Source organism: Triturus cristatus, chromosome 3_1 (assembly GCF_964204655.1).
Source record: "Triturus cristatus chromosome 3_1, aTriCri1.1, whole genome shotgun sequence".
Taxonomy (NCBI): Eukaryota; Metazoa; Chordata; class Amphibia; order Caudata; family Salamandridae; genus Triturus; species Triturus cristatus.
Genome location: NC_140583.1, coordinates 802545169 through 802559930, shown reverse-complemented (window position 1 = coordinate 802559930; position 14762 = coordinate 802545169). Strand labels below are relative to the sequence as shown.

General features: G+C 45.4%; 1 protein-coding gene across 2 annotated transcripts in view; it reads right to left on the bottom strand.

Annotated features, from left to right (window-relative positions):
* Positions 1–429: 429 nt before the first annotated feature.
* The window catches only part of SPP2 (secreted phosphoprotein 2), an 80537-nt gene continuing 66204 nt past the window's right edge, over positions 430–14762 (bottom strand). The window contains exons 6-8 of one of the 2 annotated variants that reach the window (XR_014978908.1): positions 6761–6865; positions 1126–1459; positions 430–996 (exon numbers count right to left, since the gene is read on the bottom strand). Coding sequence is in view for 1 of the 2 variants with exons in the window: in XM_085645109.1 (XP_085501235.1) it covers positions 6771–6865 (95 nt within the window). In the remaining variant the exon portion in view is untranslated. Of the gene's footprint in view, positions 1460–6760; positions 6866–14762 lie in introns of both variants that reach the window. The other variant, XM_085645109.1, reaches the window with a different exon arrangement.

The window sequence follows — 14762 nt, the reverse complement described above, 5'->3', positions numbered from 1 at the left end:
TCAAGAAGGGGAACATATATAGGTAATTGAAGGTTTACTTCAACCTAACTGCCCATCTACATACCTTAAAGATATATATATCCGGTCAGCTATAGTAACACAAATTTAAAGAATATTCTGTTACCATAGTATGCACTTGCAGTGTGATGCAGCCTGCTAAGATTTGGGTATGTGCCATGGACCACAAATCTTTATTACATTAAATACCTACCTGGATAAGTGGGGAACAGTGATCCCCCCTGTTTGGATTTATGGTGCAGTCACTGTTCAGAGGTTGTGAAGTAGTGTTTCAAGCAGAAAAAGTCCAGTATTTTAGTAAATCACATAGCATATGCAGACCATACCACAGTATAGAACATTTGGTGTGTTCGTTTTCAGCAGTACATAAATACACAATATTAATAGCATTGGGTAGAATAACATCAGACATTTTTCAAACAAACTTTTATTCTTGTTTAGAACTTCTAGTTCAGTGCTTTTATGTTACATCTTCAATGTTTCCAGTCAGCCAAGGCATGTTTCACCCGGAGTGACTTGGGTGCCCAAGGCTTTTTCAAGGCTTATTTGTATCTTAAGTAGGGGGTAATAACTACTGGTATGCAGGTGTTCTTGATCTCTGCCATCTCAGGATATGTTTTGAACCTTTCGTCTTCTGTTATAAAGTGGCATGCAGAGGTTGGCCCAAATTCCTGTATATCCTATGCTCAACAGAGTTTGGGGGTTTTCTGCGTGTGTGTGGGAGGGGGACTTGGAAACACGGTCCATTTTTTGGCCCCTCACACTCTTTAACTTGGTGTGTTCATAGCAGTGCTCGCGGTTTCTTACATGTTAGTAGACTTGTTCTGGGGCTTTTTGTTGTACCCCAAACCAAGTATATGAGTATTTTGCTAAACATCATTTACCCCACATACAACGCATACCATTATAATGCTGTCATTACAACGACCGTGTTGTTACATCGCATACCATTACAACGCAAGTCAGAACAACGACTTGCTGTAGGGGGCAGAAGGTGTTGGATTTAAAATCCAGCACCTTTCCTACTGTTGCAAAGACTGGAGTTGGACTAGTAAATATACTATTCCAAAATCCAGTGCCCTCTCCACAGCAAGTCGTTGTAATGACCGCGTTGTAATGGCATGCGTTATAAACACATGCGATGTAATGTGGCCTATTCGAGTATTTTATGTTACTGTAAACTATTGTCTCTGATGTGAGGGGTCAGCTGGGGACTCTGCCTGAAGAGTGGTCGTAGAAGTTTATTGTTAGATTTGCTTGCTTGATACAGGCCCCGTTGACTGGAACATTTCTAAATCTTAGGTGAAGATGTGAGGTTAAGTTAAGATCGCAGTCAAAGAAGCCCACACTTTGTTCGAAAAAAGCCTTATTTGCGCCTTGTTCTCAGTCCATGGATGTCGGCCTCTCACTTCTTGCTGCAATCCGGCATGGCTGCATCTTCCTAAAATCGAAGGAACATCTCTGTAAATCTGGTGCTGACTCAGAATGTAAGAGAGAGATTTGTCTTGTTGCGGAACTGCCCAGCCTAGCCGTGCTGCAGCCTAGGGTAGCACACTAGAGGTGGCCTGAAGAGAAATGAGAATGTGGAGTAGAGATGCTAGGTTTACCATGGTGAAAGCTGAGGCAATATAATTCAAACCCCCAAGGAGGGCATGGTTGACAAGACAGATTTCTGTGTCTGATCTAAATGGATCGGAGGCTCAAAGGTTGACTTTTTCACTTCACTACACCACCCATGCATGCCTGTTCTACTCACTCCCTCCCTCTCTTCCCAAACCCTTTTTCTTTAATCCACCCCTTCATCTTCATCTCCCTGTACCTGCCAATTTCTCCCTTCCTTTTTTTTCCCCACCCTTGCTCTTGTTCATCCATCCTTTCTCATAACACACTTCCTTTCCCTCTGCATTCCCTTTTCACCATCCACTTTCTTAGACTTTCTTTCTATCCCTTCCTTTTTCGTCTTGTCATTATTCTTCCTTGCTCTCCTTTCCCTCCTTTTCATCATAATACCCCCTTCCTGCTCACTTGAGCTTTATGTCATCCCCTTTTTCTTCCCTCCTTTGTTCTTGCTCCTTGACTCCTACTGCTGCTTGGCTCCAGAAGAACCAAACCATCCGCGCCCTGGTACAATAAAGAACTTAAGGCCCAGAAGGGCACTTGTAGGAGGGCAGAGCGTCTGTGGAGAAGGGACTACAGTGCTGAGGGTAAAGAACATTACAACTGCGCTCTTACAGCCTACAGGCAAGCAATAATTGCAGCCAAAAGCGCCTTTTTTGCGACTAAGATTAGGGAGGCCGGTAACTCGGCCAAAGAGCTCTTTAAGACTATATCTGCTCTCTCTAAGCCCCCTCAAGATAGCACATATAGGCCTGACCTAGAAACATGCCAAAAATTGGCTGTATAGTTCCAGGACAAGGTACAGGCAATTCACAACGACTTCATGAGCTCGTTCCCCAGCTCGGAGTGTCGCGGCCAGAGGCAGGAAACTAGCCCTAAGGACAAAATGGGCCTTAGTAACTTTCCCCCCATTACAGTGGAGGAAACGTGTAGGCTGATCACCTTAACAAAATCAGGATCACCCTTGGATCCCTGCCCCCATCAGTTTTTCATCTTGTGGCAGAGCTGATTGCAGAGGAGCTGTCCCCGTTAATCAATCAAGTAATTGAATCTGGCAGCTATCCTTCAAGTTGGAAGAGGGCAATAATTAGACCACTGCTAAAAAAACCTACTCTGGATCCCCTTATTTTAAAGAACTACCGTCCAATTGCTGCACTCCCTATGGCGGCCAAGATTATGGAGAGGGAGTTAACCGTTCTTTAACGGAATATCTTGATTCCCATGATCTGCTTGACTCCTCTCAGCACGGTTTCCACGCTCAACACTCTACGGAGTCAGCACTTCTGGTGGCAGCAGAGAAAATTCGTAGCATAGTGGACGGGGGAGGCAGGGCAGTCTTGGTGATGTTAGATCTGTCGGATGCCTTCGACACCGTAAACCACGGGGTTCTCATACGGATGCTTCAGGAGATTGGTGTTCCGCATTGTCCCTCCTCTCCTCTTTTTTGGAATGCAGGGAGCAGAGTCTACTATGGGACGGCTTGCAGTCAAACACTTTCCATCTGCCTTGTGGGGTACCGCAGGGTTCAGCCTTATCACCAACGCTATTTAATATCTATGTAGCCCCCTTGGCCAAGCTCATTAGGAAATATGGTTTCACCATAATTTCCTATGCTGATGATTCCCAGCTCATAGTTTCGGCTGCGGAACAAGCGAATGACATGGCTTCCAATTTTCATAGCTGCCTGTCTGAAATTATGGGGCTGGATGCTGGATAGCTTCCTGAAAATTAACACCGAGAAGACGGAGATTATAGAGTTTGGCCAGGGCAGCCCCGTGTGGAATGGATCTTGGTGGCCGGTGGAGGCGGGGAAGTGGCCCTGTCCCGTGCCTAAAGTTAGAAATCTCGGCGTGCTGTTTGACAACCAGCTCAATTTCTCAGCACATGTCAGTAACCTTGCGTCATCCTGTTTCTTTTTAATCAGGACCTTGCGGAAGATTCTTCCTTTTATTGAACCTGACCTTTGCAAGACGGTGGTAGTGGCTCTCGTGTTATCCAGATTGGACTACTGCAACGCCCTGCTGTTAGGTATAAATAAGACTCTGATGAAGCGGCTGCAGACTCTGCAGAATGCTGCTGCAAGACTTCTGCTAGATGTCCCCAGAGATCAATCTATCTCTGCCGGAATCAAAACACTACATTGGCTCCCGATTCAGCAGCGTATAGACTTTAAGGCTATATGCTTAGTACATAAGGCTGTATTTGGAGGGGGCGCCAAGGATGTTCAGAAGCTTTTTATTCCTTACTCTCCGGGCCGGGTACTAAGGTCTACTACCCAAAGCCTCATGAAGATAAACCGGATAAGGAAAGCCAGATGGGGCGGCAGGGCGTTTTCTTTCCACGCTGCTGGTCTCTGGAACAAGCTTCCTTGTTCTATGAAATCAACAGACAACCATCAAGCATTCAGAAAACGGTTAAAAACATGGCTATTTGATGAGACTCGTTGCTGAAGATGGTGTCTTTCCCTCTCTGCCTACCAGCGCCAAGACGCTTCGGCATTCGTTGCGCTATATAAATGACTATTCTATCCTATCCTATCCTATCCTATCCTATCCTATCCTACTGTCCCTGTCTTTCATTTTCCTTTTCTCTTCCTCACAATTTACTCTCCATCTTTATTTCCTTTGCTCATTGCCTCTCTAGCTTTTTCTCTTCCCACTCCCTTTCTCTTTCGTCCTTTAAATCACTTTCTGTCTTGCAAAATCAAAGAAAATGCAGAGGCAACAACTTTCAATACAATTGGACCCGAGCCTTCATTTCATAATTCAAAATCATCAATCTGTGTTCATCCCAGACATGTTTTGTGACATACAAGATGTAACCCCTGTCACAGACAGCCCTTCCTGTGTTGTGACTGTCTGGAAAGTATGCACAAAGTGTAGCTGTCACTCAGGCCTAATGTGTATTGGAGGCAGACTGCAAATCACAAAGAATCATAAGTGCAGAGAAATGCACTCTTTCTAAAAGTGCCATTAAAAAAAATAGTAATGTAAATTCCAACTACACCAGTAAGGAGGGGTTAGCACCACTATTCTAAACATACCAAACATGGCAATGCCACTCCTTTCTGATCAGTAATTACCACTTAAAAATATATAAGGGAATTCCCAATGCTAGCCTATGAGAGGAGTAGTCCTCACCGAAGTGAAAAACGAAGTAGGCTGTTTATCAATACCAGGAAATGCCACACGTGAAAACACATATCCTACCTTTTACTTACAAAGCACCCTGCCCATAAGACTACCTAGGGCCTACCTTAGAGGTGATCTATGTGTAATAAAAGGGGAGTTTAAGACTTGGCAAGTAGTTTTAAATGCCAAGTTGAAGTGGCAGTACACTGCGCACACAGGCGCTGCGGTTGCAGGCCTGAGACAGGTTTGAAAGGCTACATCTGTGGGTGGCACAATCAGTACTGCAGACCAACCAGCAGCCTTTAATTTACAGTCCCTGGGTGCATGGGATATCACTTTAAAATGGACTTAAAAGTAAATGAAATATGACAAACAGGTGTAAACAAATCATACATTGTTTAGAGGTGAGAGCACATGCACTTTAGCAACGAATAGCAGTGGTAAAGTCTCCAGAGTCCCGAAAGCCAACAAAATGAAGGTCAGAAAAATAGGCAGAGAAAGTCAAAAAGTATCAGGATAACCCTGCAAAAAAGGTCACGTCTAACATATCCCTCATAAACACCATCCTACCAAAACCTTGCCCAATGGCCTAATCTAGCATGAGCCTGGGACATCCTCTTATTATTCTTTTGTACACAATATGTGAATCCTTCCCTAAAACCCACCCCACTCCTCAGCATTCTGGTTGCCAGTTTCACTCTATGTAAACACCTGATTTGATATAATACAGTGAACAGACCATCCTGCATCAAAGAGTAGGTAATGAAAAGTGATGCTGCGCCAAGTGGTCCCTGAACTGGCATGGATGAGAAGATTCTATAGGTTATGTTAGGTACATGGCATGAGACCCTTTAAACTTTCAAATGAAAGCAAAATCGGAGTATGATCCTTATCACCCAACACCAAAATGATGTCCGCATTCTCTAGTTCTGCAGTGAGAAGGACACCACGGATCACCAGATACATGGCTGTGCATCCCAGTCTTGTTTTAAGGGAATTTAAAGTTTGTGTTTCATTGTGCCTTCTGATCTCTAAATACTATTCACGTTTGGAAGCTGGTCTGCCACTGAGACAGACTATTAGTTTATAGGCCCTCTGAATTTGCATTGGCGGTCCGACCACGGCCACACTGCAGGTGAGCCTGCGGTATTATGAGTGTGGTGGTTGGAATGACACAGGACCGCTGCGTCTGCTGGAGATCCAGGATCCTGTGGCGGTTACACATTGGTCTGGAGAAACAGTATGCTGGTAGTGCCGCTGCTGCACCACCGAGCTTATTGCAAGTTGGCTTTCCACCGCCCATTTTATGGCGGTGAGCCCGCCATGAAAAGATTGGGGGAGAGGCAACTAGGGGGGCATTCAGCCTGGGGGTGCATGCAGGAGGGCACATGTTGTGCCCCCCTGGTTTGCACCCCAGGTTTCTGCACGGTGTGGCATGCATGCCACACCATGCAGGAACATGCAGCCAGTGCTCTCATGGAGGCAGTCTGTATGTTAGGCTCTCCCATGAGCCTAACAGACCACCACCATCAAACTGCTGCTGCACCAACCGTCCACCATGGACACAATTGTATTCTGGTGGGCGGGTGCACCACGGACGTGGTGGCCCTCCAGCGGACGGCGCGGTGGCGGCACCGCTGGAGGACCACCAAATTCATAATTAGGCCCTTAATCTTAGTCTGACTAAGAGAGACTTCAACTTTGAAAGAATGGTTATGTAAGAATATCGCCCTACGGAAATATGACACCCGATTATCTGCTAGTACAATATTGTGAAGGTAACTAAATATAGGTAAGTGCAGATTTACACCACATCTATGCGCCTTTCAGAAATATACTGCCAAGTAAATGTATGTGGAGTTAAAAATACCAAATCTACACTTATCTATATACACTCACCTTAGTGATATTGTGGTAGTAGAATTTCTGTCTACTTTTTATAGGGAGGTATTTAAAACATGATATTCTTGGAAAACATGAAAGGATTATACTACCTGAATCAAGTTATTCAAACTTGTCTCTGTTCTGGGATTTGCCCACTGTTCTTTGGCTCTTTCCGCTCTTTTTTCCAGCTGGGTAGGTCTGGCTGGTGGTTCTGGCTGCAAGGCAAAGAAAAATGTGAATATGTATTCTTCTTAGCAAAATCTCTGTTTTTACAAAAAGAACAAGCATTTGCAATGCAATAGGTCTCTCAGTTACGAGAGTTTCAGCTATTGGCATTGTAAATAACACTACCTTTTATTTATGTTTTTCAAACAACAACAAAAAAATGCCATTATTATTTGCAATATCAATAGCTCAAACTTGCGTAAATGCGAGACCTATTGCATTGCAAATACTTGTTCCTACTGTAGCTTATATTTGTCAGAGACATAAAAAGTGTGAGGGGAAAAACAAAAAAAACAATTACAAAAGTAAAGATGAAAAAGAACTGCAAGAGTGAGGCAGTCGGGAGGTGTAATATTGTGGAAGAAAAGGGGGTGTAATATTGTGGAAGAAGAGGGGGATTAAGTGGAATCCGGACTGGGTCTCAATGGATTAGACAATCCTGCCAACTTCCAGTCCGAAGAAAAACTTATCATACCTTCACTTACTTTATTTTTAATGCATTTTTTAATAATTAAGCTCTGAATTGGTGCTGGAGCTTGATTTCTTCTGTGTATCGTTTCTTTCCCTCCGTGGAATAAGATGAATACAAGACAAACCACACAGAGGCGTGATAGAGCAAGGCATACATGCTGTAAACGTCTCTCTGAAGTTCCTCTTGCATTCTTTAGATGAAGTCAACCTTTTTTATAGCTTTCTTTGGAAGCTTGTTTTAACGTGTTGAAAACGAAATGGCAGCTAGTGCGTTCTCCTTCCTGAGACTTCACTTCGTGTCACTCATTTTATAAAATGTTACCTGACCGGATTGACAAAAAATGTTAAATATTTAGTGTCTTGAATGAATGTGAGTCACCACCAGTTGCAGTTAGAGCTGGGCTTTTTTGGCATGTGTTACAATCCTACAACTGTTTTTGAAGCAAGCTTAGAAGACAAGCGCGCGCCTCGCGCTTTAGTGCCTTGAATTAATGCGAGTCGCCACCAGTTACTGTTAGAGCTGGGCTTTTTTGGCAAGTGTTACAATCCTACAACTGTTTTTGAAGCAAGCTTAAAAGACAAGCGCGCGCCTCGCGCGGACAGTTAAAAAAAAAAAGCGTGCAGGCTGCAGTGGGAGAGAGAGGCGGAGGGGTGCACCCGCGAGTAGTGCGCGCGCGCTGGGGAGAGCAGACTGCTCTTTTTCAAAGCACATACTCGTGCTTGTGGCGCACCGCTGCGCACTCCCGCAAGGCGTATGCCGACACAAGCACGAGTATGTGCTTTGAAAAAGAGCTGCACGACGGCTAAAGGTCTCCTAGCAGCGCATGCGCGCTTCGTAGGCGAGACCTAAAAATACAGCAATTAAGCCTCTGTCCAACTGTTGAATCCCTTTGTTGAAGGTTTGTTATAGTGAAGTGTGAAGTTCTGTGAGTGAGAGTTGTTATTGGGTTATGTTTAAGAAAATAACATTAGCAGTAGGATTAAAATAGACAACATCAGTAAAGAAAAACATTTGTGATAAGAAAAAGGGGTGATCATGCACACATACCTAACTGTAAGAAAAACTCTAGAATGCGAGGGTGGAATGGGATGCTGTGGAATGTGGTGGTAAAACTGGGTAGGCTGTGGCGAGATTGCGGGAGATTAAAAGGAAGAGTAATGGGAGAAGGGTAGTGAGACAGAAAACAAGACAGGGGATTGATAGAGAGGCGATAGGGAGGGTAAACTAAGCTGGAATGGGGAGTCAGAGAGGCCTGAGAAAAGTGGTAGGACCTGATTTAGACCTTGGCAGGCAGGTTCTCCATCACAAATGTGACAGATAGCCCATCCAACTTATTACAAGTGCATTAGGATGAATTGTATCCATACACACTCCATCAAGAAGCCGTCACAGTAACACCTGTGATTATAATTCTACAGAACTGCACACTTGTGGCAGTACACGCTATGCACATGCTGCATCAGTAGATTAGAGGCATGTTAGTTTAACATGGCAAATCTATAACCGAAAGGCAGTTTCTAATTATGACTATGAAGATAGTGAGGCTTGGCCATATGTCGGTAGTGGAGGAAGGGACTTAATGCGGTTGAGTGATAAAAAGGAGCGCCAGTATGGCTCAGCCTGGCTGGAACAACTAGTAATATGGTTGTGGGTAGGGGTGGGCGGAATTTGCGGAATTAACCTTCGCAAATTATCGCGAGAATGTTTAAAATTATCGCAAACAAGCAGAAATATCGCGAAGATGCGGAAGTTTTTTTCCGGCATGTTCGCGAGATTTTCTGCATGGTTGCGGGTCGCCAACTTACCCATGTGGTTGCTTGCGGGCGCGGCCATCTTGTTTTGAGTTGTTCTCGCGGTGCATGATCGCGAGAAGAAAGACGTGATCGCGCGACGCATGACGTCACTGCGGGCGCGAACTGTCGCGAGACAGCGCAAATGGCTAAAAACAATACAACATCTCATGGAGAACGCGACCGGATCAAGAAAACTTGTCGGCGAACGCAGGGATTCAGGTAAGGCGATCGCGCGCGCGCGAGAATGTATCATTTTACAGCGCGAGCAAGAAACAAATTATCGCCAAGCTGCGGAAACCGGAATTTTTGACATTTTCGCGCTCTCCGCGGAACGCAAAAATGTCAAATTATCGCAATTTCCGCGAACGGAACGAAATTTTTGCCCAGGCCTAGTTGTGGGTGTACTGGGGTTTAGGGCCTGACTTCAAATGTCATAAAATTGCCTAGCAATCACAACCTGACAGTATTATATGTGAAATGGCAGCCCTCTATTGCCATCCTGGATGAGAATGTCTTCGTTGTGTTTTCGAAAGAGGGGTTGTTGCAGGGATTCTGCGTATGCACAGAACTATGCGCAGGAAACCAGGACCTCAGAGAATTGTGGTGTACCAGAAACTCCCCTCAGAACCAAGAACCCCATATCTGACTAGTTTAGTGTCCCATTCGTTAGCCTAGATCTAGCTAGGCGGTCCCAATGTATAGACAAACCAGAACATGCGACTTAGATATTTCTCAGGAGTGGTGGGAATCCGAACTACCTGTTTGTACTTATTTAGCAGTCCACAGCAGAATAATACAGACACGGTAAAGTTTAAAGAGTTTATTTTATAAACCTCGTGTCCTAAGATGCAGTACTTTGGCTAACACTAGCAGACAAATGGTTAAGATCAGAACCATCAGCATTGTTACAATACCATACACAATGAAAGGAGCAATCATAATAATAATGACAGTGGTAAACAGCCACACTCCTTTCTCTAGTAATTAATAGGTTTATTATACTAATAGAAGGTCTCTTAGGCTAACAGGGGGAACCCCATACCGTATAGATCAGCTTAGTAGAATCACATCAAAGGATCAGCTAGGTCTCCCATGCATCAGCTCTTCTGTTCGAATGAATTCTAAAACATTCTGTCCTGTAATATTAAAGGCACTTGTCCTTCAGATATTGGCAGCTGCATGTATGATATGTCTAAAAAGTGGTACGATCAATCTGAACACAACACTCTGCACCGTCTAAAGTCCTAGACTTGTTCTTTACATGATGTACAGACGAAGGTCGCAGCACAGTGTTAAGAATGTTAAACAATAAACTGTTATCCTGTAAGGCAAAGTCGAGTAAGCATTTCTAAAATGAATAACATATAACAACAGTGTCGCGTGCAAAGCAGCAGAAACGGCAAGCTGGCTTTCTAACAGTTGGCTCGGTTATGCTAACTTAGTGTTGTAAATAGGGAGTGGCTAACCCACACTACACCCCCCTTTGATCGAATCTCTAACCACTAGGGGCGCACTTATCAAGAACGCAGAGTTCAAGTGTGTTGGAAAAATCCCACTCCCACACCGGAAAGGGTGGTGGTAACGGGGTCCTTCCAGACACACACAGTGGTAGCTTGGCTCGAGTGGTCAGGGGTCAGGCACCGTGTTAAGCATACGCAATACCCATACAATAACCATGCGTGCATCCGTTCCAAAAACGACACTACACCTTAAAAATTATGAAAATATCTCTGTGTTTATCTTCTTTTCTCTTAGTTGCTGATTGAATAAATAATAATACAATCACAGTACACAAGCTTCTCCTTAAAAAGTGCAGGTCAAATAAATAGTAATACTTTACAGGTGCAATAAATAGGATCAGGTCAAATAAATACTATGAGGGAATAAATACTGTACAGAAATAAGTTAGCTCAGGACAATAAATACATTACAGGAATAACTTAAATAAATACAATAAATACAGTACCCTCAATAAATAATACCAGCCAACAATGACATTTGTAAAATCAGAACACATTTAAAATACTATGGGCTGATTTGGCCCAGTCACAGCTTGTGGTTAGGTGGATGGCCCGTGGGTGTCTCACCTAGCTTGGGTAAGGCTGAGGCTAAAACTGAGGTAGATCAAGGGTAATCTAGGAATCTGGCTCTCCCAAACTACACCACCCCTCACACAGGTCACTGTATCAGTCTCAGTCCACCCCTGGCACTTCCAGGCTGGTTCTAACACCTCTTTTTCCCTTAGGATGGTCTCTTAGAGCTCCACAGGGCCTTAGGCGCCCTCCATTCCACTTACTGCCCTTTATATGAAGCTCCGACGCCGCTGGAGTCGTGTCGACGCCGTGAGGCGGTTCCGGTTCGATGTCGGCGGCCTCGGCACAATGTCAGTTCTTGACGACACCGGTAGGCGGTTCCGGTTCGATGTCGGCGGCCTCGGCTCGATGTCGATCTCCGATTCGATGACGTCGGGCTGTCTTGGCTCGATGTCGACTTCGGGCAGCTCCGGTTCGATGTCGGCGGCCTCGGCTCGATGTCGACCTCCGATTCGATGACGTCGGGCTGTCTTGGCTCGATGTCGACTTCCGCCGGCTCCGGAGTGCGACCTCCACTCCCGACCTCCGGCACGATTCTCTTCAGGTTCCGGCGACTCCGGAGTGCGATCTCCACTCCCGACCTCCGGCACGCTTCTCTTCAGGTTCCGGCGACTCCGGAGTGCGATCTCCACTCCCGAACTCCGGCACACTTCACCTCGGTCTCCGGCGACTCCGGAGGGCGGACTTCACTCCCCCGTCGACGCCGCTCACTTGACCTCGGGTGACTTCCTCCTCGACCTCTGGTACTCCTCACGACCACCGTCGGCGCCCTCTCTCGACCTCTGGCGGCTCCGGGTACGACGTCTGCTTTCCAGTCAGCGCCGCTTCTCCACCTCGGGCTCCAGGTCTCAGGCTTCTCGACGTCGGACTCCAGGGAAACCAATAAACAGCAAAATCCATGCGTTGGCTGAACTCAGGCAACGTCCCTCTGGGCACACCACAAAAAGCAAAAGCTTAAAGCACGTTAATTCGTCTGTTTCAATGAAGATGCCGGGCGTGCTTGAAATCGTAATATTTAATTGGTGTCTTGACTTTTCTATAGTGTTTAGTAGGCTTGAAAATGCAATAAACGATGATATTATACATGCTCCATATCATCTAGTTGCCAATGCCATCCCAATGCATTTCGGGCCCATTTGGCCCTTCATCAGGGGAGTCTAAACAAAAACATACATAACAAAGAATTACTATTCGCAATGAGAGGTACGTCATGCAACAAAAGACAGTGAGGGACCCTGCCAGCATATAAATACACTCTGCCAGAAAACATGGTAGCCACCTTGTTATGTGCTGCAATGCCTAAATAAACGTAAAGGGAACCAAAAGAGTGTGAACTAAAATTGCATTGATCAAAGAGTACTTAAAGGGAATTGCCAGTGGTAACGAAAACGGTGAGCCAAAGTGCCGCGTTTCATGCTCGGTAAAAGTGACAAAGTGAAAAGAAAACAAAAGTGAATGCTGCTGTTGTGCATCTCAATAAAACGAGAGCGTAAACCGAGTGCCTATAAAAACTCCGTGCAAAGTGAAATAACGTGCACATTGCTAAACGCGCAAAGTGTTTCAGTTCGTACGAGTATTTACCTTGTACTGAAAATTTCAAGCTGTAAACAAACAGCGGTGCCGGTTCTCGGTCACGAAATGTGGGTGAGTTTGCTCGGCGAACGGCGCGCGTTTTAAATGAAAAGAAACCGGTGTCAACCGGAAGTGACATGCAAGTAGTACGTCCGCTTGGTCATGTGGAACTAGTGGATATCATCGGCGCCATGTTGCAAGTGCTAATAGATGAACTAAACAGTGACTGAAATGTAAACAAAAGACCAGTTGAGCGTAAAAAATACACACAAATGAACGTGTATAAAAATAGTGTGAGTTGAAACATTGTGGGCATGCACATGCAGCTATACAAAATTTACAGGTAGCAAGCGAATTCCAAGCGGTCATTGAGACCCTTCGGTTTCAGAGAGTCCAGTTTGTAAATCCAGAAGTTTTCACGTTGTAGCAGAAAGGTGTCATTGTCTCTGCCCTCCATCCTTGATATGGTTTCCAAAACCAGGAATTTCAATTGTGAAATATTGTGTTGTTTCTCTAGGAAATGAGCGGCCACTGCAGATTTTAAATTGCTGGTGCGTATATTGCTTTTGTGCTCCAAAATGCGCGTCTTGATCTTCCTTAATGTTTTCCCAACATAGACCAAGCCGCAGGGGCATTTGAGTAGATAGATGACATTGTTGGTGTCACAAGTAGCATTGACATGCAATTTAATGGGGGTACCCCTCATCGGATGTGTCACATAGTTGCCCCTGATAATGCAATTACAATTGCTACAGTTTAAACAGGGAACTGTCCCGTGGAATGGTGTGGCTGGTGCAATGATCCTGGGACGGATAAGTTCTTGAATGTTTCTACTCCTGGTATATGCAAACATTGGTGGATTGCTGAAGATGCCATGAAAATCAGTTTCGAACGTCAGTATTGGCCAATGTTTTTTGATTGATTGTTTGAACCTGTGGCTCATGGTGGAAAACCTAGAAACCATGACCATACGATTCAATAAACAGGTCAGATTCTTGCTTTTCTTTACTTCTAAGGCCTGTTCCTGCTTTCCAAGTCCTTAAGATGGTTTTTCTTGCTTTCTTCCCCACAGGGCTCCAGGCTGGGCTCAGTCAGTAGGGCCTAGTATCAAGGGTGGGTTTATGGACCCCACTCCAGGCACAAGTTTCCACCCCTGCTGCCTCACTCCTTCCTCCTTCAGGTTTCTGCTCCTCTCTCTTCACCAGTCAGGTGCCAACTGCCAGCTCCAACTGTCAACTCTGGCTTTAGCTTCTCAACATTCCAAACCGCCTCCAACTGTCACAGGGTTCTGGAATGTTCTGGAAGGTGCTGGTAGGTTCCAGTGGGTTCTGATGAGGTCACAGGTGGCCACCATTTTGTGCTCCAGGCCCTCAGACAGAAGTTCCAGGGGTAGGTAAAATGGCTCCCTGAATCTGCATCAATACGAAAAAGTCTGGTGGTTCCCAAAAAGGAAAAATACTAACAGGGTTTGAGGCAAAAGTGGGACAAAATAAATAATGATGAGGAGGGACCACCCAAAGGGCTGACAGGTCTAACACGCGTCCCCCCCAGCTGAAAGTGGGGAGAGCTACCCAACCCCTTGGGAGTTCTCATCACTAAGGCGGAAATACCTTGAGAGACCGTCTGCATTGGCGTGGTCCACTCCAGGCCGATGTTCCACCTGAAAGTCCATTCCCTGTAGGGAAATAGACCACCTCAACAACTTGAGATTCTCCCCCTTCATCTGCATCAGCCAACGAAGGGGTCTGTGGTCGGTCTGAACTAGGAAGTGCGAGCCAAACAGGTATGGCCGCAACTTCTTCAGAGCCCATACCACTGCAAAGGCTTCACGCTCTATTGCACTCCACTTCTGTTCCCTAGGAAGTAGTCTCCGGGATAGGAAGACCACGGGTTGATCCAGACCCTCTTCATTGAGTTGCGATAACACTGCCCCAATGCCATGTTCTGATGCATCTGT